This window comes from Odontesthes bonariensis, chromosome 3, assembly GCF_027942865.1.
Source record: "Odontesthes bonariensis isolate fOdoBon6 chromosome 3, fOdoBon6.hap1, whole genome shotgun sequence".
NCBI classification, from domain to species: domain Eukaryota; kingdom Metazoa; phylum Chordata; class Actinopteri; order Atheriniformes; family Atherinopsidae; genus Odontesthes; species Odontesthes bonariensis.
The window spans coordinates 30,074,586-30,098,154 of NC_134508.1; the positions used below are offsets into that span (position 1 = coordinate 30,074,586).

The 23,569-nt window shown below is 43.2% G+C and overlaps 1 protein-coding gene across 2 annotated transcripts; it reads left to right on the forward strand.

Annotated features, from left to right (window-relative positions):
• Positions 1-2,327: 2,327 nt before the first annotated feature.
• On the forward strand, positions 2,328-23,045 carry cbfa2t2 (CBFA2/RUNX1 partner transcriptional co-repressor 2). 2 transcript variants are annotated; one of them, XM_075461509.1, is made up of 11 exons: positions 2,328-2,483; positions 12,742-12,900; positions 13,015-13,256; positions 13,364-13,453; positions 15,216-15,400; positions 15,511-15,764; positions 17,249-17,334; positions 18,223-18,415; positions 19,748-19,816; positions 19,959-20,149; positions 21,288-23,045. In XM_075461509.1, exons 1-11 carry the CDS (start codon positions 2,381-2,383, stop codon positions 21,636-21,638), a joined length of 1,923 nt encoding a protein of 640 aa, XP_075317624.1. In that variant the 5' UTR covers positions 2,328-2,380; the 3' UTR covers positions 21,639-23,045. The 2 variants fall into 2 exon arrangements, with proteins under 2 accessions (XP_075317624.1, XP_075317626.1); XM_075461511.1 differs by having other exon boundaries at positions 2,394-2,758.
• The last annotated feature ends 524 nt before the right edge of the window (positions 23,046-23,569 follow it).

Here is a 23,569-nt window from a genome sequence, read left to right on the forward strand (position 1 = left end):
GCCTCTCGCCCATTGACTGCTGGGATAGGCTCCAGCCCACCCGCGACCCGATCGACGGATTCAGCGGTATAGATAATGGATGGATGGATACTAAAACGGACACGTTTGGGATCGTAAATATCCATACTTAAAGTGATAGTTCGGAGTAGATTCATCCTGGGGTCATTTGAACCGTGATATCCAGCCAAGTAGCCCACCCGCAGTTTTTTCGATATTGGCTGAACATCAGCTGAGTTACTGAGTTATCCCGAATAGCTTCGTACAAGCGTCAATGGAACCTGGTCCGTATCTCCAAAATTACCACACTAAAATCACATGCCATGACACCAAACTCCTACAGTAGTACAAATATGGTCTGTACTCACAAAACGATGCATTTGGAAGTTTGTACATAGTCCAGGAGTTTATTATTATCAACACAAGCCTGATAGCTTTTCTGCTGCTAAAGCTGCGTCAACGTCACTTCAGGGAGTTGGGAGCTTCAAAGTAAGATGAGGGTTGATCTACTACTGTAGACAACAAAGCAAGGCTGCTCAATTTCTCCATTGATAAAATAAATTCACAACTCTACAACATAAAAATTCATAAAAAACCATGTAGAAAATAGCATATACTTTGTTGTCTACAGTAGTAGATCAACCCTCATCTTACTTTGAAGCTCCGCACAACACAACAAACAACACGACAAGCAAATGCAATAAGCGCAAATGCACAAGGAATGAAAAGCAGGTATTTTCCTGGCCTCGGAAGCTGTGTCAAACATGCACACACTGTCACCATGAATAGACAGGGTATTTACATGTTTTATTCATATGCCGTCTAAACTTGTTGCTATACTAGTGTTATTCCAGGGAGTCAGTGGGGGTAAATAAGCAATAACGTCCTTTTTGTCTGATATGGACAAATTGCACTCCTTCAGCTCTTCAGAATATTGCCTTGAAATTTCAGGGCTACACTGCAATGTGTTTAAGCTGCTCAGCCAGTAGGTTTAGTCTGTCAGCCATGCCTGCTTACAACCTTCCCCCTGCTACAATTACATGTTGGTTACCGTATATATCTGCAGATGCTAGGCCTTCTGCGCTTCTCCATCTTTTCAGCCCCTGCCACCCTCCTTCTCTCACAGCCACCTGGCCCTGCCTCTGAGCATGCTGACTGACCAGATGCACCCTGAATAGAGCAGGCCTACAAGAGAAGGGAGACAGAGGTTACTACGGATGAATATTCAGTCAAATACAGATTTTGACACCGAATGGCAACATGTACACGAGATAGATTTGTGTCTGAGAAGAAAAATAAAAGAAGATATTTCCAATGTATGCGGTGCAATTGTGTTCCCTAAAGGAAATAAAAACAGACAGATGGATTAAATCTGAAGTTATTCAGTGCTGCTCAGAAGGGTGCATTTAGTTTTGAATGAGGGTAATGAAAAGGGGCAACAGCTCCTCCTCATGAACCTTTGTGTTTATCTGACAATATTTGCTTGTTTGTTTTGGAGTGACGATTGTCTGCGGACTCTCGCATGTTTAACGTGTTCTCTTATTTGTTGGTTGCCTCATTAAAAACAGATTAATGTCCTATTTGCCCGAGGCTTAGAATGAATTTAACACGATTCTCTGTACTTTCTTGAGGCAAACTGTCGGGAGGGAATAATGGACTGAAGTGAATTAAGTCTGCAAGCCGCCCAATCTCAACCAGGCACTATTATCTTAACCTGCATTGTCTCTTTCACTTGTTTGCTGGGCATAAATCAGACAGTGATTTAAGTTAAACTCAGCAAAGATGGGGCACAGAGGGTACGAGAGAAGAAGAGGAGAGCCGAATAACTCATTCAAGCTCCTCAAGTGTCCCCGATTGGTTTGGCTGCCAAGGCAGGGCTGAGCTGGTCGCATTAAAGAAGTGAGACAAAGGAGGGCTTCGGTGAAAGAGCCTCAAAAGGGTGCTGAGGTGGTTAGTATAAAAACACTTTAAGAGGAGATCCCCACTTCTCTTGATGAGGTAGAGGGGAGGGTGGAAGGGATTGCTAACCCCTCCCCCCCATACACACACACACACACACGTTCGTCTCCCTTGGCACAGCCTCTTGTTTAGCCTTTAGGTGCCAAAGCAATTAGTTATGTTAATTGCAAGGTCCGTTGCCGGTGAATGCAGGTTGAATAGGGCCAGTGGATGATTGGCCAGGATCCATGAGGGGAATGGTTGGCGGTGTTGGGGGGGGGGGGGGGGGGGGGGGCGGGGGCTGTGACGTTGCCGCAGCCATCATCCCATGAAAACAGAGGAGAGGAGTGTGTGGGAAAACAGGGGAGGAGCTTCAGCTGAAAGAGAGAGACAGAGAGGGCGGAAGACTTAGAGCCTGAGAGAGCCAGCCCGAGAAGGGACGCAAATGCAACCACGAAAAGAAAGAGGGAGAATTGGGTGCTACAGTAGAGACAGACTGAGTAACAGAAATAGAGTGCCAGGGGCAGCTTCGCAAAGACGGAAGGAAAGTAAGTGAGAGTGTAGGTGTGCGCGCGTGAGTGTGTGTCGTGCAGCGTTTCGCTGGTCTGCTCGCTTATCTGTCTCCATCTGGGTGCCATCTGTGTCTCTGGCTCTGGCCTTCTCCACACTGGAGCTCACATATGTGGGAATGCAAACACATGCCTGACATATGAAGGCGTGGAGTCACAGAAAAGGACAAAACGCAGAGGATAAGAGAGCACAACTCTGTCACTGCAGCCGACTTTCTCCGAAGGACCGAAGAGTGGACTCTACTAGAGTGGAGGTAGGCGCCAGCGGGTCGAGTCTGGATTTGTGTTGCTTCTGAGTGTATTTTTTTAGTGAATATTGTTGGTTTGTATCTATGAGAAAGAGAGTGAGAGTGCGTGTTCTGGCAAACCGTGCACTGCATGTGCGTGTGTGTGTTCCAGTCTAATTCCCAGAGCTGCTCAGTACTGTACAGATGGTGTTTCATCCTCTCCTCTTTATCTCTTCATCCTTGTCAGCTGAGGTATGAGTGAAGCTGTCTTAGCACGTGCACAGAAAACTTCTGCTGTGTCAAAATAGCATTTGTTTTCTTTTCTTTTCTTTTCTCTCACTGTTACTCTTTCGTCAACATTTCCCTTGTGTTTGGCGGAAGGTGGAATTATTGGATTGTTTTTCTTATAAAGAATTAGGATGTTGCTCTTCTTTCGCTTTTTATTGTACCACAGAAATCCGTTTTTAGTGAGAAAGAAGATCTTTGATTTCTTTATTTTTTTCTAAATGTCACCATTTTCTTATGCTGCTGGCTATGTAGAAAACGAATCTACCTGGATTTAAAATAAAATAAAAAATTCAAACAGATGAACAAACTCGGCAATATAATTAGTTTTGTGTGTGAGTGAGGCTCAGCTCACAGCTGTCATTTACTTAGATGGTAATCGGTTTTTCCACATGACAAACAGAGCAGAAGAAACAAAGTTAAGAAGACGTGTACATCTGTTGTACAGTATCCCAGACATATGGGAAGAGCAGGGAACTGCTGTGTCTGTCTTTCACGCCGTGTGTACATGTTACCCATGGAGATTAATGGGATCTGGGTGCAGCAGTAGCATAGTTGAATTTGTATATTTTCTAAGTTCCCCATCTACAGCTCCTTGCGGGAGAAATTGTCTTGTTTTTTTTTTTTTGTCTCGCTCCCCCTGCATGAGATGATGGAGATGATCTGAAAGGAGGAGGTGTGCGAGGGAGAAGCAGACAGAGAAAACACAGAGAGTCCTGGTTAGTGTCACGCCAGGCCAGGCAGTTCATCAGGGAGATAGGAGCGACTAACGGTCGGCTGCACAGTCTCAAACCAGAGACCCCTGTCTGGTCTGCTGGACTCTGTCAGTTCTCCTGACAACTCAGTCTGCGCTGCCTCCCTGTGTGCCTGCTTGAGTGTCTATGCAGAGGGAATTCCAGCTCCTTTTATGCAGAAATGTTATTTTTATTTGCGGCGGGCAGTTGTAGTTTCTCTCATGGGCTTGAGTGGCTTTTGAAGTTTCTGATCACACACTTGATAAGTGTATGTTTGAGTTGAGGAAGCGTGTCTCCATGTGTGCACCAGGTGTCTTGCAGACATTGTGTCTGCAGAGCCTACAAGGTTGCTTGTCTTTTAGCTTTCCGCTTTTTTTTTTTTTCTCCTTTCTCTGTTTGACCTCAATCCCAGCTGGGAGTTTCTTTGCTCAAAGTGTAACAATAAATAGAGAATCAAACCACAATGACCCTCGCTTGCTCTTTCTGAATATTCATCACAGAATAGCCCCATTTCAGCGTGCACATATACACAAAACAGAGCAGCTGCTTGTAGAGTTTGCTGCAGGAAGTGCTCTATTAGTTCCAGTGGCAAGGGCGGTGATATCTGGCCCTGGGGGTTCAGGAAGAGGTTTTGAATTTAGATGTGTGTGCATGCTTGTATGTTTGTGTGTATGGACATAAGAGGGTAGGTTATTTACCCCAGCAGAGATATCTCACTTAGTTGTGCCATAAATCATTGTTTCGTCTCCTGATTGTGTAAATGCAGAGGTGTATATATAAGTCACTGAGCACCTGCACTTCCCTCATCCCTCCTCTTATAAACCCATTGACATTGTAGCCTCTCTCTTTGTGCTAAGTGTATGAGTCAGGGGTCTCTTGCAAGAGTCTACTGACCCTTTACTACCCTGAGAGACCTTCTCAATGACCCAAGGAAAGACCTTTACTTAAGGGGATGGTGTGGTTTGAGTGGAGCAGCAGCACATGCTTAAAAGGCTGTAAAATTGCCTCAGTTGAATTCCCTAAATGTCAGTGAAATGCTGAGAATGGTGAGAAGTGTTGATTATGGAATCTAAACCTTTAGCTAAAATCAGCTCAAATGTGCGCAGTGATGTGTCTTTGTTTGTTCAGTAGCCCAGGTTACCCTGCTCATGGAGTCATTTTGGTGTTTATTTTGCAGATGCAACGGAGGCGAAATGCTTAGTTTTCCAAGACTTAACCGAGGAGGCACACAAACAGAGCTGTGAGACCCAGAGCAATAAGATGTATTTTGAGTTGAGCAGTTTATCGGAAAGACTGTCATTTTCCAGTGCAAAACCCAAAATGCTACAGTCGGTACACAAGAGGATTTGAAAAAGAAGGGGGGGGGTAATGTGTGCTGTGTTGTGAGGTGTGTGGGTGGACAAAAAATGGGTGGTGTTGCCTCTCCTTGAGTTGTCCGTCTTAGTCATTAATTTCTCTTTCTTCAATTTTCCTTCCTCTTTGTGAGGAAGCGTGGACATGAAAAAGATTTTTGCTCACGCGCTCTTCTTGCATCCTATGATTTGCTTAAGACTTCAACTTCAAGTATGCAGACACATCAGCAATTATGTTGCTGAATATTACACGTTGAAGCTACAGTCATCCTGCCTCGGTACTGCTTGCCGTCGTGTTAGCCGTGAAGACACGCATTTAAAACACAAAAGGATACGCTGTGCTCTTAAACACAAGTGCAGGCAGCCCCCCCCCCCCAGTTTGCAGTGATAACACATAAACACACTGACACACACACGCTCATCCTCCACAGCTATCCCTGTTTCATTCTCTACATTGTTTTGAGCACAGCTGGCCTCTTTGTTTTACTTATCTGTCTTTCTCAGCGGTTGTTGAGCCCTGGTCTCTCATACAGCTGGGCTCTGAGCTTGCCCACAGCTCTGTTTATGAACCATATGCACTGCTCTGCTCAGCTTTGATTCATTACATCACAAAAACCAAAAAGGGTGACAGATTAGGATAATGTATTTGTTTTACCTCGGTACAGTTGGATATGCTTTGTTGCCGTATTTATTTATTTTTTTAATTTTTCACATTGATTTAATCGCGTTTGTCGGTAATGTGTCTTCACAAGCCTATTGACAGAAACGTGAGCATCAGGTGCCCTTATATGCATTGCAATGTTACTGAAAATGCTGAGTAATGTGTGACTTGTCTTTTAGCTTGTGTGTATATATATATATATATATATATATATATATATATATCTTTTACTTCAGGTTTATTGCTGTTTTGCACCAGGGATGAGAGGTAAACACTATAGTATGCTTCTCCATCGCTATCCGTCAATCCGTCTCCGTAGTGGCAGCATTGACAATAAAGTTGACTTGCGTGTCTTGGCAAAAATATAAAAATCTTAAAACTGAAGCATCTCCAAGCATGGTATGCGGTAATGGTGACATCTGGTTGGCTCTGATCCCTGTCCATTGGGCTCAGGTGCAACCAGGGCCGGTTTCAAACTGCCACACCTCGTCCGAAACTGGCTCATCTTAATGTTCACTTTGTTTTCTGTCTTGGACTTGTGCTTTGTTTTATTAACGGCTGTAGCTTACAAATTCAGAGTGTGTCTGTGTGTTAGTATTGACTTGAGACTAACTATGTATTTTGCTTGGCTGCGGTGTAAGTTCACCTTCTTGGTGTATAATTTATAGTAGATGCCAAATCTTAATCCTCCAGACAGACACAAATATTTATGCCCATCAGGGTATGTGCGGGTAGCTATACAGCTATTTCTTCTGACACCATTTTCACTGTTAGATGAAAAATGTGTGTGTGTGTGTGTGGGGGTGGGGGGTGGGGGGGGTGGGGGTTGAGCAATACAAATTCGTTTGAATGTCATGCTCCCTTAAGTGCTGCAGCTGACTGTTTTCCACTTGGTGGTTTTGGGTTTAAAGACTCACCAGGCTCATGATGATTGATGCCTAGGCTAACCAATTAGTCACAGAGAGGTGAGAAGGGTTGTAACCAAATAGGAAGATAATCCACGGTGCCCAGAGAAGAGGGGAGTTGGTGTGAGAGAATCTTTTGTGATGTTGAGTATGGCTGAATAGTTGTTGTTGTTATTTGTGTGGGTGTGCGCATGTGCCATGGGCCGGCCTTTTACTCAGGTGAGAGTATGACAAAGTCGACACCTGGTAAATGGGGCCAGTGCACTTACACAAACAAAAATGCACGATGACACATTTCCACTTCCAGCTCTGTCACTCGTTGCCCAGCTGTTTGACGCAGGCATGTGTCTGAATAACAGAAATTCATTTGGTCTATTGACGATGGAGCTTATAGCTTATTGCAAGTGTGTTGGTCTGTGCCAGCATGTCGATTCCTCCCCCCCCTCCTTTTTTTTTTTTAAATCGGTCTAGAAGTGATATTACCTGTTGAAAAGTTGCTTCTTGATCAGATCTACAGGACTTCTTAATTGTTGTTTCATTTAATAACTTGATGGTTGTCTTTTCATCAGTTTAATCAAAAAAAAAAATACATCTGTATGTTACAGTTCTGGTTCTTTGTGAAACATGGGAGTGCTCACATGCTTTTTTTTTTTTTTAATGTTTTCTGCTTTTGAGTATTTTTGATTTTAGCGACCTTAGCTCCTATCCAGCTGTTCTTCTCCCTGCAGTCTGACCTCATATACACGTGGACACTGTCCGTGCTCAGAGTCCCAACATCTGCCAAACCTCCTCCTCCCTCCAGCGTCACATCACTGTACCTCTTTTTACTGCTCATTCTCAGTTTTATAGACGACGTCTGTCTGCCTTGCCATCCCTCCTTTTTTTTCCTTTTTTTTCTTCTTTTTTCTTCAAACTGCCACTAAGTACATTTCCATCTGTGGGTCCCTTATTTCACTATGTGGCATGCTGGATTACTGCAGTGTTTTTGCAATTATCTCACAGTGATGAGGTTAGGCAAGGGCTTCTCTCACCGTTACCCCGTCAGGACGACATGTGAGGAATTCACCCCAGGGACATTTCTGTGCTTTTTCACATACGAGCAAAGAAGCCTCAAAATGTTTTTTCACCTCTATTTCTCCACCAAAGTCACCCCTTCCTCCCCTCTCAGCTCTTTCATACATAGCTCTTGCTTTACCCTTACTGTCAACCTTACCACCTCCACATTGCTCCCCATCCTAGCAGAGTGTTGACATTGGGTTTTATCCAAATATGTAGTCTACAGGTCTGGAAGGTTGGTAATGAGAGCCAAGAAAAACAGCCTGGCTCTGAGTCCAAGACAACCAGGCTTGTCCTCCTGATGGAACCAAATGAAAACAGTATTTTCTCTCCTTGTTATTCCCTCCCTCCATCTTTTTCTTTCTGTTGGTGACCCTCCTTCTTTAACTGGCACCTCTATTTTGATGACTAATTTCTTCCTTCCATTCAGTGCTCGGTTAAAAACTGTTACACGGTCTTACTGTGATAACAAATAGATAATCTTCAGGTCTTTATGTGAAAATGTCAGTTTAATGTCACTGCCACAGATATGTGCATAGTTACTTCTCTGCACTAGTTTGAGAGCAAGTAAAGTCTGACTTTAAATTTCCTGTTTTTGGTACGTTATAGAACATGGTTGAAAAGAATACAAGTGCAGATGTATTTTTAAATGAGCCACCACAAAATACGATTGTAACATGTAGCGGAGACCACTCTCTAAACCAGCTTGCTGTCAGCTTTATTGTCAAAGAAAAACTGTCGTAGCAACAGTTGAAGAGGTGTCAGTCCCAAGAGAGCAATAGTATGAATTCAGCTGATTGAATTAACTAAGGACTCATGCCTTCTGATTTTAAGAAATGTCTTAATACAAAGTCATTGAACGTGTTGTTTATCTATACAGCTGTAATAACTGACATTGAGAGCGGCCATGCATGCACTCTAGAATTATCTCTTTTTGAGTGCATGCGGTTGTGTTGCTGCATGCACCCTTGCGCAGTGTGTGTGGGTGGAGGTCAGGAGGGAGCCTTGGCTAGAGGAACAGATGTGTGCTGTATTGTGGCTGTGTGCGTGGATGGACGGGGACCAGGTGCAGCCTTTGTCTCCCCAGCATTTAAGTCCACTCACTCTCATTCAGCTGCCTCGTGCCACCCCTCCCCACCATATCCCCCTCCTCTCATTGGAGGAAAGGCAAAGAAGTGTGTGTGTGTGTGTGTGTGTGTGTGTGTGTGTGTGCGCGCTGGGGCTGGCTTGGCCTGGAGGAGGAGACTCCAGCAGTCCCTTCTGTGCCCCCCTCCTCCCTCACAGGTGACTGTTGGAGGTCCCAGCTGGCTAGCTCTTGGCCGATTAGATCCATATGGTACAGGAGGGGGGAAGAAAGCCTGGTTAATGTCCAAATCAATTGCTGCTGTCTATCCTTTTTGTTGATTTTCCTCATTTCTTATCATATCAAGGTTCTGTTTTGTTAAAAGTGCCGAGTTGCTTGTTTATTTCAAATTATGTACATGGATGCCCTGATGGTTAGATCTTATTTCAAGCCTTAAAAAGAATTGCCAATAGTTTTTATTTTTAAATTTATGACATTTCTGTGTACTGTGTGATGTCTTTAACCATGCTTAGCACAAAGTGGAGATACTGTTAGAGGTTTAAGCTATCATGCATATATGAGAGAAGAAACATGGTTTGTAGCAACTTTGGGTTTTAGCTAGCAAAGTTGTTTAAAAAATAAATAAATAAAAATAAAATAATTAAAGACATTGCCTCTGAATTTCTGTATTCTTAAGAAAGCTACAGTGTGCGAGCTAATTTGTTCATTAAACATGCAAAGTCTGTATTTTAGAGCTCACAGCTTTAGAGTTGTATGACATTTTGTTCTGAACTAGCTTGATGTCTTACTTGGTAACTGAGGCTAAACAGGCCCTATTAATAAACCCTAAAACAAAAACGCATATTTCTGTTTTTTAGCATTCCTTTAACAAGCAGTTTAAAGTCTGATCCAGTTAGGAGGATTTATTTAGGCTATGTGCGTGTACCGAACCAACATAGTTGTACCATTGCACATGCCATGAATTTTCTGATGAATTAGCCAGGCCTGCGTTATATCTTCTCTCACCTCATCTACATGACAAGACGGAGATAACGGAGAGCACAACCACTGAACACAGCTGCCAGCCTTTCATGGAGAGTTTAGACTTCAGACTTAAAACAAAGGCTTCATAAACCCTAACAAAGAACACGTTTATTTATGCACTACATCAAGTATGATTTATTTCTGCTGACGCATTGTGAGTTATCCCTTACATAGGAGATAAATAAATTACCTTGTAGCATTATCTTTTCCAATTTAATCAGTTAAGTTATTCTTAGTAGTGGCTCAACAGAAATAGTTGCTTTCTGTTTTTCTGTCCGCTTTTCACCATCTGAGCCTCATTCTGAATCATCACCTGTGAGGCAGAGGCAATTAAAGCCGACTGAATGTTTAAATGCAGACGAGCGTCACCTGAAGCTAAACAAACAAGGAACAGCTGGCTAGCAACAGCCATCACCATAGATTCATTTTACTTTTCCATTCTTGCAATAACAGCTGTTATAGAGATCAAATGCAAGTAACTTATAAGTTTAAATTGCCTATATCAGTTTGAGAAGACCATGAGAGAGAAGAGCAGCAAAGAGTGGTAGGAGCAATACATGGTCCTTTTTCATTTTATTAACCACAAATTTTAGAAGATGTTTTGAAAGGGTGAGGACAAAGTAACCTGTCTTATATCCAGGTTGCTGCTTAGACTAAATGGCCTTTATCTCAAAATGTTGTCCATACACTGTGTAATTTTACTTTAAACCTCTCCATGTATGATGAGGAGCTTTGTGTGCTCTCTCTTTGTTCCATTAGAACAAGGATGACAGGTGGCGTTTAGACCAGACAAACAGCCCACATCCTACTTTAAGCCAATATTCACCTGAGTTAACTTTAGACCACTTTACACACCCTGTACACGTGTGCTTTGTGCTTCCAGCGACAGCTGCCTCCCCTGACAGTCCTGTGACCATATACGATGGACTCAGGTGCTTGCAAGCCAGATGAAGTCATCCAGCTATGTATGCAGTCTAATTGACAAGCAGAGGCAATTCTCAATGGGCTGTCAGCAATACATGCACACACCTGATGTCTCTTGTTTTGGCTATTACCTCTGGCTCAACTTACAAGAGACCCAGCCATATCTTAAGATTGTGTGATCACAGCTGCAACCTAATTTCTCAGTTCCCTACTGAAATAGGTCACATAATAAGTCATTCCTGATGTTCGTGCTTATATTCTATGGCATTATGTATACCTGTCTGTCAAACAAAGTTGGCTTTTAAGATGACACAAAGTGTGAATACATAGTGAAAATTCTATGATAAGCTGAATCCCGAAATGCTAGCTCTTGTGTGTGTGTATGTGTATGAAGTTGTTTACATAGTAACAGTGTTGACACTAAGGCCATATGCCCCGTTGATTCTGTTATTGAGATGTCAGTCTAATTTCCTGGCCATACGGACGGAGTGTGCGGAGCTTTGGAACCGGTGTGTGTTCATGCCGCAGGCTGCTTCCTGCGGTGCGCTGGCAGACCGCGTGTGTGGTGGGCATGGCAATCCAAATGTCTACATAGATCCCTCCTTCCTGCCCCCTGTGTTGGCGAACAGGTGGAGCGATGACGGGCAGGCCACAGGGCTGAGAAAGAATGAGAAGGATGGAGGCCGACGGAGAGAGGTTGAAGAGGACTACGAAACAGAAGGAAGAACAGTCAAAGCTGTATAATGAGTTGCAGGCTTGACAGATGACTTGCATAGGACAGACAGAGTTTGCTGATAGGACTTAAAAGGCAGTGGGGCTGAGAAATATATTGTCAAGACTGCAGCAAGGTTTTATTCTCATGTTTAAACTAACTTAATTTTGTCACTTTGAATTTCCCTGCATTTTCGACGCATTAATTTGTGTGGATGTTTACATATTTTTGTACTCATAACAGTAATGTTTATTTGTTCAAAAGGCTTCTTTGTTTATTCCTTTGAGTTACCTGTTGACAGCTAAAAGCTTCCATCTTAAGCCTTTATAAACTGGTACCCTATGGCTCAAGGCCATCAAGAGTTCATAGCTGTGAAAAAGATATAAAGAATGCCATTGAAGCCAAAGCCCTAAAACCATGAAACCACATTTTAAAAGCTGCTCTCATCTGACCCATGACCCGCGAGACCATGCTTGTCTATTAATCGTCAATTCTCGAAGCAGTTAGAAAAGTCTGATCCACTCTAAATGGAGACGGGACCCGGCCTTCATGGATCTCCAGGAGACAAAGGCAGCTTCTGATCCCACATCTCCCCACCGCCACACCCCCATTACACTTTCTCCAAACCCCTTGTCTGGTGGTCTTATTCATCGTCAATAGCATATTGAGAAGTTGCGTTTAACATTCAAAAGCTTTGCCGATCTTGTTAGTAAAGCGTGAAATGGCCCCGTCCCTTTCTCTCTGTGTCTCTTTTCTTTCTATGCCCCCCGATTTGCTGGGGAGCTCAATGAGGGCGCATTCTACTCCCACACAATAGACTTCTTCAGCATTTCTTCTGTTATTGATCTGAATGGGTGAGAGTGAGGGGCTAAACTTTAGACATCTGGCTCTTTGATGGGGGCAGGGTGGTTGATGCCCTGGCAGTATGTGTTGTATGAAGTGAAGTGTGGGGTGGGGGGTTGTTTTAGTTTTGCAGCTCTAGATCTGAAACTTTTGCATTAATTTAACCCATTGCGCAGAGAGTTAAACTGGTCTTGCCTTCTTATTTGTTACTAAACCAGCCATACTGTCATGTATTTAAGTTAATAAAAATGCGAGTGTTATTCGTCAGAGCATCGCTTGTTCATGTTTACTGAAAATAAAGGAGGCTTATTACAGCAGCAAAAACCTGGTTTTAATTTTAATACACTGCTTTGTTTCATTGTCAACAATATTTTGAAGAATGTTTCTGACCCACAGCTGATCTCCTTTTTTTTTTTTTTCTCTCTCTGCAGACAGTACAGAGAAGAAGAGCCCTGCCATGCCCGGTTCGCCTGTGGATGCTAAGACTCATTCCAGATCAGCCCCCAGCAGCAGCGCCAGCTCCACTATGCCACCCCTGCCCTCTGTCAATCCCAGTGGCCCCCGTCCGGCCTCGTTTTCCACCACAGCATGTACGACTAGTCTTAAATTTCTTGTGAATTTGTCTGGTTATCGCATAGGTCGAGAGCATCTGGCCTTAGGTTGATCTTAATGTCTGTCCTCTTCATCGCTCCTCTCCTCCCCAGTGACCAATGGGAATCATCATTCCCCACCAACCCTGAACGCAGTACCGTCTCCACCACAGCGTTACAGCAACGGACCATCCTCCTCCTCTTCCTCATCGCTGGCTAACCAGCAGCTGCCGGCCACCTGTGGGGCTCGCCAGCTGAGCAAGCTGAAACGTTTCCTGACCACGCTGCAGCAGTTTGGCAACGACATTTCTCCTGAGATTGGAGACAGCGTCAGAAGCCTCGTTCTGGCCCTCGTGGTAAATCCTTTCATCCTATTTCAAGATATGGGGGGATGGGGGGGGGGTGTCTTGTTGAAAATAATTTCTTTGTGGCTTTTCAAACTTTCACTTTGCTTTTCCCATAGAATTCAACAGTTACCATTGAGGAGTTTCACTCACGGCTTCAGGAGGCCACCAACTTCCCCTTACGGCCCTTTGTTATTCCTTTTCTCAAGGTAAACTTACCTTCCTCCCCTGCCCTCTGAAATTAGTTTTACTTTTTCACAATTGAATATTTGTATATGTGTGTGTGTGTGTGTGTGTGTGTTTTGTTGTAGCACCTTTCCTTTCTCTTGCATTTAAGTTTAAACTTTAAACTCCATATTCAATGTGTTCTCCCTCAATCTGTTGACATTTTAACCCCATAACCCTATTTCAGGATGACCTGAAGTATGTCTGTTGACAGTCAGACGGCAGCTTGAGAGTCATGATGGAAAATAAATTAACTACACTATGTAACTACTATGAGTTTTCAGAACAACAGTCCATAAATGGGCTTTTCTATAGTTTTTAATCCTTGAATAGGTTACAGATTTCTCATCAGCAATATAAAGTACCAATCAGGCATTTTGTTTTGACCTGACAAGCAACAGATGAGTGTGTGTGTTAAACAGCCTCTTGAGGCCCTTTTCTAACCAGGGGAGTCTGCAACAGTATACTTTTTAGGAGCTCCCCTCAGTAAAGCAGCCCATAAATCTTGAGTCGGTTGTACCGCTGAACTTCAAGCACTCAAAATCTCTTTTTCCACCCTTACCTCTTACTTACCTTTGGAGCCCCTCCATCTGTCTGTCTGAGCCTGAGACAAGAATCCTCTGTTCACCTCCTTCTACTAATTTATTACAAGGGTGTGGGCTCTCCACTACTTAATTCCAACTCTTTGAGAGTACGCAAGAGATGGGACAGATGGGACAAATTCTGTGTGGAAGTGGAAAAGAGAAAGAGGTGGGTGTGTAGGAGAGAAGGAAAAGTGGGAACTCGGAAGTGTGAAACATGCCTATAAAGTATTCCCTTCTCTTTTTATGGTCTCCAGTGCGCCATATGGAGCCGCTGTCCCTTTTTTTTTTTTTTTTTTTTTTTTTCAAAAAAAAAAAAAAAAGAGCATTCAGCTGCCAAGGCGCCGCCAATCTAGCATCCGCCCCGCTGAACCCCAGAGAGCCCTATGCTCAACTGACACCCACCACATGTGTCCGCTAGCTGGGGCCCCAGGGAAAGAAGGGACGCAGGAGCATGAGAGGTGTACAGGGGTGCTGTAGAGTGTTAACCATAAAGCAGAGGCATCTTTTAAGAGGGTATAGAACATATGCTGCAAGATTAAGCTATCATAGCATTTAAAGAAGCTATACAGTTTTTAAAATGATGGTTGGAAGTGCTCCAACAGACAAAAAGGGTATGGTTATTTATCTGGTTGCTCAAGAAGAGGGAGCAGAGGGAGTGAGGAAGTGGTGTAATTGCAAACACACTTGAGTCTGTTCCTAATTAGGGAAAGGCAGGGAACAAAAGCGAGAAGGAAAATTCTGACGGTCAGAAACTGATATATATGCATTTAAATGGAGAGGGAAATAAGGTAAGGAAAGAAAGAGAAGAAGAGCTTGTTTATCGTTTGCTTTTAAATGTTTCCAAGCGTTGGTATCATCATGGATACCTTTGCTGTGACCAACATACTGTGCTCAGCACTCGGGAGGTTTGAAACCAACATCAGGGGCAACTCTGTCATTTTCATTTGAATTAGTAAAGCCACAGCCACCATGGCGGCAGCCACAGAACAACACCCAGACCCAGCTTTACAGCCAGACCTCAAGGGAACAAGTTTCCCCTTTAAAAACCTTCTCCTCCGGAGGCAGATCAGCTATGTTGCAGCAGCTTAGTGGACTCTCTTGGTCAGTGGACGTGTTTGCATATTAGAACTAAATTTCCCAAATATTATTACTTCCTTGCTAGGCAAACCTTCCCCTGCTGCAGAGGGAGCTGCTCCACTGTGCACGGGCAGCCAAGCAGACCCCTGCTCAGTACCTGTCCCAGCATGAGCACCTCCTGTTAAGCACCACTCTGGCCTCCTCTCCAGACTCTTCTGAGCTGCTGATGGAGCCTCCTGAGACCGGGACCAAGAGACACAGCCCCAGCAGGTTGGATAACAACAGAAAACTGCTACTAACATGACATATAGCCTACCAGAAGTTTGTAGAATTTTAACATGAACCCAGTCTTCAATTGGGAACTGCTATCTTTTGTTCAGAGTAAAAGAGAACGGTTTCCACGAGCGTCCACCGGTACCCATGGAGCCTGCAGCAAAACGAATCTGCACCATCAGCCCTGCTCCACGACACAGCCCTGCTCACCCGCTGCCTCTCAGCGCCCAGCTTCACCCAACCCCTCCACCCTTGCAGCATTACGCCCTGGACGACATAGCAGCTCCACACATTTTGCAGCGAGAGCACAGCCAACGTGCGCTGGAGATCCGCGAGCTTAAGGACAGGCCCAGAATCCCTGGTATGTGATAACTGTATTGCCTCTACTTTGTGGGTAATGAGTTACTACTTTTTGGTGTGATTGCTAGTTCAAGACCACCATACTTTACCTTGTTTCTTCACTTTCCTATAGTCAAAAAAGTACTAGAAAAGTACTGCTACCTAACAGTAGTGTTAATACAAGTGGGCAAAAAAATTCAGAAATTACTGGCAACATGAGAACAGACTCGCATGCTACATATTATAATTTTTATACAATAATGGGTGGTCTGTGTTTGTGTACCCAGATCCCATATATCTCTGGAGTTCAGTTATGTGGATAAACAGAGCCATACTGTCCAGGCAGTGAGGGTTGGTTCTTCTCTGGTGTATATCTGCCCTCCATTTGGGACTTGTCAGCACTCAGTGGAAACAGCAGTAGCTCACAGACTCAGGCACACACACGCATACACACCTTGATGTGTTCATGGTAGAGGTGCTGTGTTTATGAGGCCTTGGTCCCTTGTCTAACAGCCTCCCGCCCGCCTGCCGCCACTTAAGTCAGACGTGCACACACACGCATAAACATATCAGTCCACACACTTGTAGCTTTGAACTGATGAACATTGATGAGAACCAGAAGTAGGGAAGATGTTGAGAAGGCGGGTGTGTGTTTGTGTGCGTCTACATGCTCACGATCCCTTTTATTTGCCGTTACCTAGACTGAGGAGATTGTGGTTTTTATCTTTGTACACTGTGTGTGTATTATTGCAGTTCCTATGTTTGTGGACATGTATTAAAATGTTTGTGGCTCCTGCTTGAGCACTACCCCCTGTGTGCAAACTATTATTTCTGTTCAGTGTATAATTACATATTGCATAAGTCATGCAGTGATTGGAATCGGATAGTTGTGCATATGTGTGTTGTAATGGTACGCAGTGAGTGTCAGAGCGGCTGGTTGTGTTTAGAAGTGGAGCCGCTCCACTCAGCCTGAGTGTCTCCCTACTGGAATGCTGGGAGCTCCAGCAGAGGAGGGGCTAAGGGAGAAGTTTGGGGAGCGTGTGTCTGTTTGTGTGCGTGTGTGGTTGACAGCTGACTTCCAGATGTGTGTAGGCTCGGGATGCTGGGAGGCTGTTTTGCATCACCGGTTTCTGCTTTTCTCTTTCACTCCACCTTTGCTGCTCACCGTCCCCAAGTCTGTCATGCTTCTTTTGTGATCCATTTCCATTCTCCGGTAACCTCACATTGTTCCCGTCACTCTTCATTTTGAATGAGTAAAGGAGTCGCCTTTTGACTTTCAGGTTATTGCACTGTGTAAAAAATGCACACAGTGTTGATTTTGGGCTCTAACATTTATTTAGTGATCTATCAGTTTATGTATTTATCTTTTTCTTTTTTTTTTTTTTTGCAGAGATTGAACACATCAACATATCTTTCACTCGCTCACTGTCACTTGTGGCTTCTCCTACATTCAGAGGAATGTTAATCACATTGGCCTGCGGTCTGTCCTGTGTGTGTTTTAATCAGGCACTAACGGGGGCTACCGCGAGGAGCCGGTGGACCACAGACTGACAGACAGAGAGTGGGCTGATGAATGGAGGCATCTGGACCATGTAAGTCTGCAGACAGGCACGACTGCCGCTAATGGTTTGTGATATAGAAGGAATGTAATTTGTTTTACTGGGATCTTGAGCAGAAGTGCTTTAGCTTTTCACAGCTTGAAGGTAATGTTACACTGGTACCATTTCATGATGAGACATCAAAGGTGTGTGAGCTGTAACTGATATTTATGAATGATTAATATGATATCGTTAATGATTCCTACATCAGATAAGGTATTAACAAATAACAAAGTATGAACAGTATGAACTTCCTACGGTTTACAACTGCAGTCGTAATGAATTGTGGAACCAATGATTTATACATTTTTATAACTGCACTAACTTCTGCTCAGTTACAAACATTTTTAACCACAGCCCTTACAACCTGTTGGGTTAATTCATTGGTAATCGACATTATAATATCATTATTATGAAAAGGGAACATTTAATCATTTCTTTTGGTTTTCCATTTAAACATTGTTCCCGTCTCTGTGGATTCGTTCTACCTTAGGCAGGCCAAACTGTACATATGGAAATAAGTGTTGATGTAGTCAAAAAGTCTGACCATCGAAGTGTTAAGAAGCTGTTCCAAAGCCCTATTCCAGCCGATAAATTATCAAACAGAACAGTCGAGAGGAAATACTAAAACCAGGCATTTAGGTATTCATGTTCGTTTGGATGTTTTTCTTATTAGGTATGGAGGTTTTAGAAAATGTGTTTGGTTCTTTCAGGGGAAAAAAAAAGTTTTTGAATACTATTAGATAACAAGAAAACGATTTGATTTATGAAATGATTTTAAATGTATTGCATAGTGAATAAAATGGCATATTTAGTTGCCTCCTGTCATATATAACTGAAAGCAAACTTGGTTTGTAAAATTCTGTCTTCCTTACCCTCAAGGTGTTAAACTGCATAGTGGACATGGTGGAAAAGACACGCAGGTCAGTGAGTGTGCTCAGACGATGCCAGGAGTCGGATCGTGAGGAGCTCAACTATTGGAGACGCCGAACGAGCGAGCAGGAGGACCCACGCAAAGGAGGCTCAGTCTCCACTCCGTTTTCCAAGACGCACAGCCCCCACTCTGCAGAGTCGGGTGAGTACCTCCATTCTAAGTCTGAGTGTGTCGGTATAAAGCAGTAGCAGTATTTCAGTTGCATTTCCACGATTGCTGAATATTGTATTCCAGTTGATTGCGTCATTAAAACTGAGAGAGCAAATAGATTTTTGTTCTTGTACTCTATGATTTTAGTTTTGTACCATTTTCTGCTTTGGCCATCACTTATTCATTTATCCTCAGAAGAAACAGCAATTTCTGTGTGGGATACTTTAGCACTGAATAGATCTTTAATATGAATAAGCTTCATAGATGAGCATCAATTTGGCTTTCTAAAAAACAGAAAGCGGGAGCAAAGACTTGCTCAGGGGTTCATAACCATTGGATGGTGAAGGTAGAGAAACGGTCCAGCCTAAATGTCTGCTGTGTTCTGAATAACAGGATATAACGATTTGGACATCCTGAGATTAATTTGGATGATGAACCCAAACCAGGACAGACTCGTTTCTGTTTTCATACTCGTTACGTCATCTAGAGGTCATTCAGGGAATTGCACCCATAAGTCACATGTCGGTGAGCTCTTCCAGTTAGTCCCCCAGTCTGCTATGTACTGGCAGTGCTGTCTTTGTGTGCCAGCCTTGCCATCCCCCTGCTGCTCCACACTCACAGACAGGTGCCAGGACTGGCCTTCGCCATATCGGCCACAGAAGGGCCGTCCTGCCGTCCTGCAGGCTCAGAGACCCAGAGCTGGCTGACTCGCCAGAGCACCATCTGGGCCCCCAGCCGGAAAGCCAGCCTGCTTCCCTGGGCTTGGGCCGCGGTAGTGGGGGTGTGCGAAGGCTTGTTGGAAGAGAGGCGATGTAAATGAAGGGAGAGAAAGAGATGGGGAGGTGGGACATGAGAAATGGGTAAATAGGAGGTGATCCAGGCAGCAGCGTTGGAGAGGCAGAGCCCAGAAGCGACAAAGAAGAGAGTTTAGACGCAGGGAAAGAGATTTGAGGGAACAGTCAGAATATTGACACAGCTTGTTGGCCTGCAATTCCCTCCAAACCAAACACATTCCTTTCTAAAGCTGTCAGATCTCAGATCAGTCCAAGACTCTGACAACCGATAATTACGTTTGGTTTTGTGGCCTAGATATGCACACTTGTTTGCATCAGTGATAAAATACAAAGCAAAATGTTAAAGACATTGTTACTTTCTGCTTTTTTTTTTTCTACACACCTGTTGGCTTGATTGAGCCGTCAGTCAAAAGCAGATGTTATTTAATACATATATACATACATACATACATGCATGCATACCAAAAAAAAAAGAAAGAATAAAAAGTCCTGACAGGTGCTTATCCCCTCTGTTTCACCCTTTCCTCAGACTCTCAGCGTGACTTTGTTCCACGGCCAGGCTCAGCATATGTGACAGATGAGATCTGGAGGAAAGCTGGTAAGAATGCTGTCAAACATTTCTAAGGTTCTTCAGACACAAAAATGACTACTTTGAGGTTAGATTGTGACCTCGGTTACTGCTTTCTGCTGAGGCACACAAGATGAGCTAAACTCGTATCACTCGTGTGTTTCATATGCAGAAGAGGCGGTTAACGAAGTTAAGCGCCAGGCCATGGACGAGGTTCAGAAAGCAGTGGCCGAGGCCGAGCAGAAGGCTTTTGAGATGATCGCCACCGAAAGGGCTAAGATGGAAAAGACTGTGGCTGACGCGAAGCGGAAAGCTCAAGAGGATGCCATCATGGTCATCAATGAACAAGAGGATTCCAGTGAGGTGAGCAGGAATAGAAACTTTTTAGACAATGTAATATTTAGGTATGATATTTAGGTACTGCATGAAAGATTTTTCACTCAGCACACCAGATCTTTTTTTTAACACTTTACATTCACCTTGAGTTTCAAAACTTAATCACATTTTAACTACTGATTCTATCTATTGTTCTTATTTCTTTCTTTTTTGTTTAAAATTTAAATCATGCTTTTTATTTCTACTGTTTTAATGTATCTGTAAAGCACTTTGAATTGCCTTGTAGCTGAATTGTGCTATACAAATAAACTTGCCTTGTCTTGCCATTCACAATCAAAGCTGCTGTGATCTATGATATACAATATTTTTTTACATTAGAATGACAGGGGTCTTGCTCAGTGGACATAATGGAGCATTTAGCAGTCAAATACTTTCCTCAAGATTTAGAGAAGACAAGAATATGGGACTCCCAACTCCCCTGAATGAATGTGAAAGTTACGCAGAACCTGGATGTGTCGGTTGTTTGCTCATGAGTTTTTTTTGTGGGTCTGTTTTAAGAAAGCAGGTTTTAACAAATTTTGAGTTGAACTTGAGAGACTGGTTTCTGTTCCAGGATAGCTGATTACATTTAGTTAATTCATCTTCAGTGTTCACTCTGGCATTGCATTGCATGCATTGGTAGTGAGAAAAAGCCATAATCCTATTATTCACCATAGCAACCGGTGAATAAAGAGCAAAACTTCCGTTGATAAAAGGGGAACTAGAAATATGAAGTGTGAAACTGTGGACTTTGACGGAGAAAGGAGTCAGTAAATCAACACCACTAAGCCACTTCTTAAAATGAATGATGAAGCTGGAATCCTGCTTGAACCTCACCATATATTACATCTTAATCCAAATATTGCAATATGATGAAACTTAATTAAACAGTGTGGAGTGTGCGGTTGTAATTGACCAGGAATAATGAGTTTTGCGATTCTCTATATAAAGGTTTTAGACAAACTTTGCCATTAAAAACAAAATCAGTTATGTAGTTTCAAGATGTTTTTTCACAAGGAGCAATGGATGGATGTAACAGATTAACTGAAGACACAATTGTGTAGCAGTATGTGAAACCCATGTGTAAAAAAACAAACCTTAAAGTCCACTTTTCTTTTCTCCTTAGTGTTGCTGGAATTGTGGCCGTAAAGCTAGCGAGACATGCAGCGGCTGCAACGCCGCTCGCTACTGTGGATCCTTCTGTCAGCACAAAGACTGGGAAAGACATCATCTGATCTGCAGCCCAGGACTTCAAGCTCAACCCAAACCTGTCTCTAGCATCACTGCAAGCAGGGTAGCTTCTGTGGCTACAGCAGCAGCAGGAGCAGCTGGAATGTCTCCCGTCGGTCTAGCTGGGGTAAAGGCTCCTGACAGCATGCCATCAGTCTCCAGTCCAAACGGAGAGAAGGCTTCAGTCACCTCTCGTTCCTCCACTCCCTCCACCCCAGCCTCAGCCCCTGAGACCAATGGACACTAGGAGGTGAAGGATTTTAGGGGCTAACGAGTCACCAATCCTCTTTGCTTATTGGGAAGAGTTGAATCAGCAGCATGCGGAAACTATTTGTGGGTTAAGTTAGGATAACAGATTTTTCATCATATTCTTTGGCAGATAAAGAAGGACAGATTATGGATGACTGTTTTGAGTGATATGTCAACTGGGACTTTGGCTTTGGCAAAGAACAAAGGGACTCGTCTCGTATGCAGTCATTGGATGAACAGATCTCGCGAACAGATGGAAACGTCTTTCTCGTCGTCCAAAACCTCAAATCTTGGATCTGTGATGGCTGAGGGGGAAAAAAACTAATGATTGATCTCAGTCTATCTATGGCTGCAGGGAGGAAGTTGTGAAAGGAAGACATATAACCCCGCACACCCCACCTCCCCCATATCCTTACTTTGTTGTGCATAAATGAAAGATAAGGAGGTGGTTTTGGTAAATGTAAAAAGTGTAATAGTACCAGCCCTAAAGCATCTGTCATTGTTATGTAGGAAAATCTGACACCAGACCACATAAGAGTCATCTCTGCAACTCCTCTGGGTACATAAATATTTGCTCTCCAACTTCTTGTCTGATTTTGATATGTATGAATGAGTCAAATGTTGTGCCGTCTGTGACTATAGTTGAGCACATGATTATTTTTATCAAAGCAATATTAAAATGAAGTGTTCAGGTATTTCAAGTTGTTTCTACATCACCAAAGTTTTCAGTTGCTGAAGAGTCATTGTCATTGCCGGTTAAGTGTCTGTGAACAAGAAGTAACAACGTGCTAGCCCCTCTGATGACGAGCTTAACAGGTAACCCTGGTTAGTATTTGTCATTTCTGATCTGAGATGAGTTTGTGGGGGTTGAGTCCAGGAAGCACACGCACGACTCTTCAGTCATGGTTGCAGTTTCACTCGGGCACTTGTTCACATCAGCAGCTGTGTGGCAGGGTCAGATGTTGCTCCAACTCTTTAATCACGGACGTTTGTGCATTAGAGGACAAGAGTGTCAAAGCCAAAATCCTTTTTAATGCATTACAAATTACCCACGGGGAGAAAATTCCCCCCTGATGTCTACATCGCAGTGGTACGGTCCAGAGCAGCGACTTTGTCCCTCAGAGAATCTCAGGAGCTAAACTGTGTTTGTATGTACAAATCCTTCTTGTTCTTTTGTTGCAGTTAGGTTAAAGTTTAGTGAGGAACTTTGATTTATCGTACTCTGCTGTTGCAATTGAGATAACTTTGTTCCTGTTTGTTGTAAGATGACTTTGTAAAGATTATGAGAGAATGCCTTTATTTTGTGAGCCACAATTCTTCCCTTCATTGTTTAAACATGTTCTTTTGTTATGAGGCTTAACTTCATATGGAAAACACATCTTGACATAAAGTATGGAATAAAGAAGTAGACTTACTTCAATAAGTTTTTATTTTTGCCTGTGTCTTTCCTTGAAGAATGTGCTGTCAAAAGAAAAGTAAATCTACACCGATCTAATTGCAATGCAACCTATTTCAGCTACTATTGGGCAAAAAGCGAGGTACACCCTGGGAAAGGTCGACACAGAAACAGCCGGGGTACTTCGAGAGAACCACGCTGACATGGGAACGTCATGCAAACTCCATACAAAAGGGCTCCAAGCTGAGATTTAAACCAGGACATTTTGCTGTGAGGTGACAGTATTAACCACCACCCCTACATGAAGCCTCCATTTGAACATTTTGCAGCTAATTAAAGGTATAAGGTGTGTGTGTGTGTGTGTGTGTATATATGTATATGTATATATATATATAAAAGGTATTCATTTTTTTTTTTTTTTTAAGTAGGGTTGTATGAAGTGTTTCAGAGTAGTCGGCGTCTTGCCTCTTGATCTTTTAGCATAGAGAATCGGAAGCTTTCCCGAAGGGTAAGCTAAAAGTTACACAGAATGG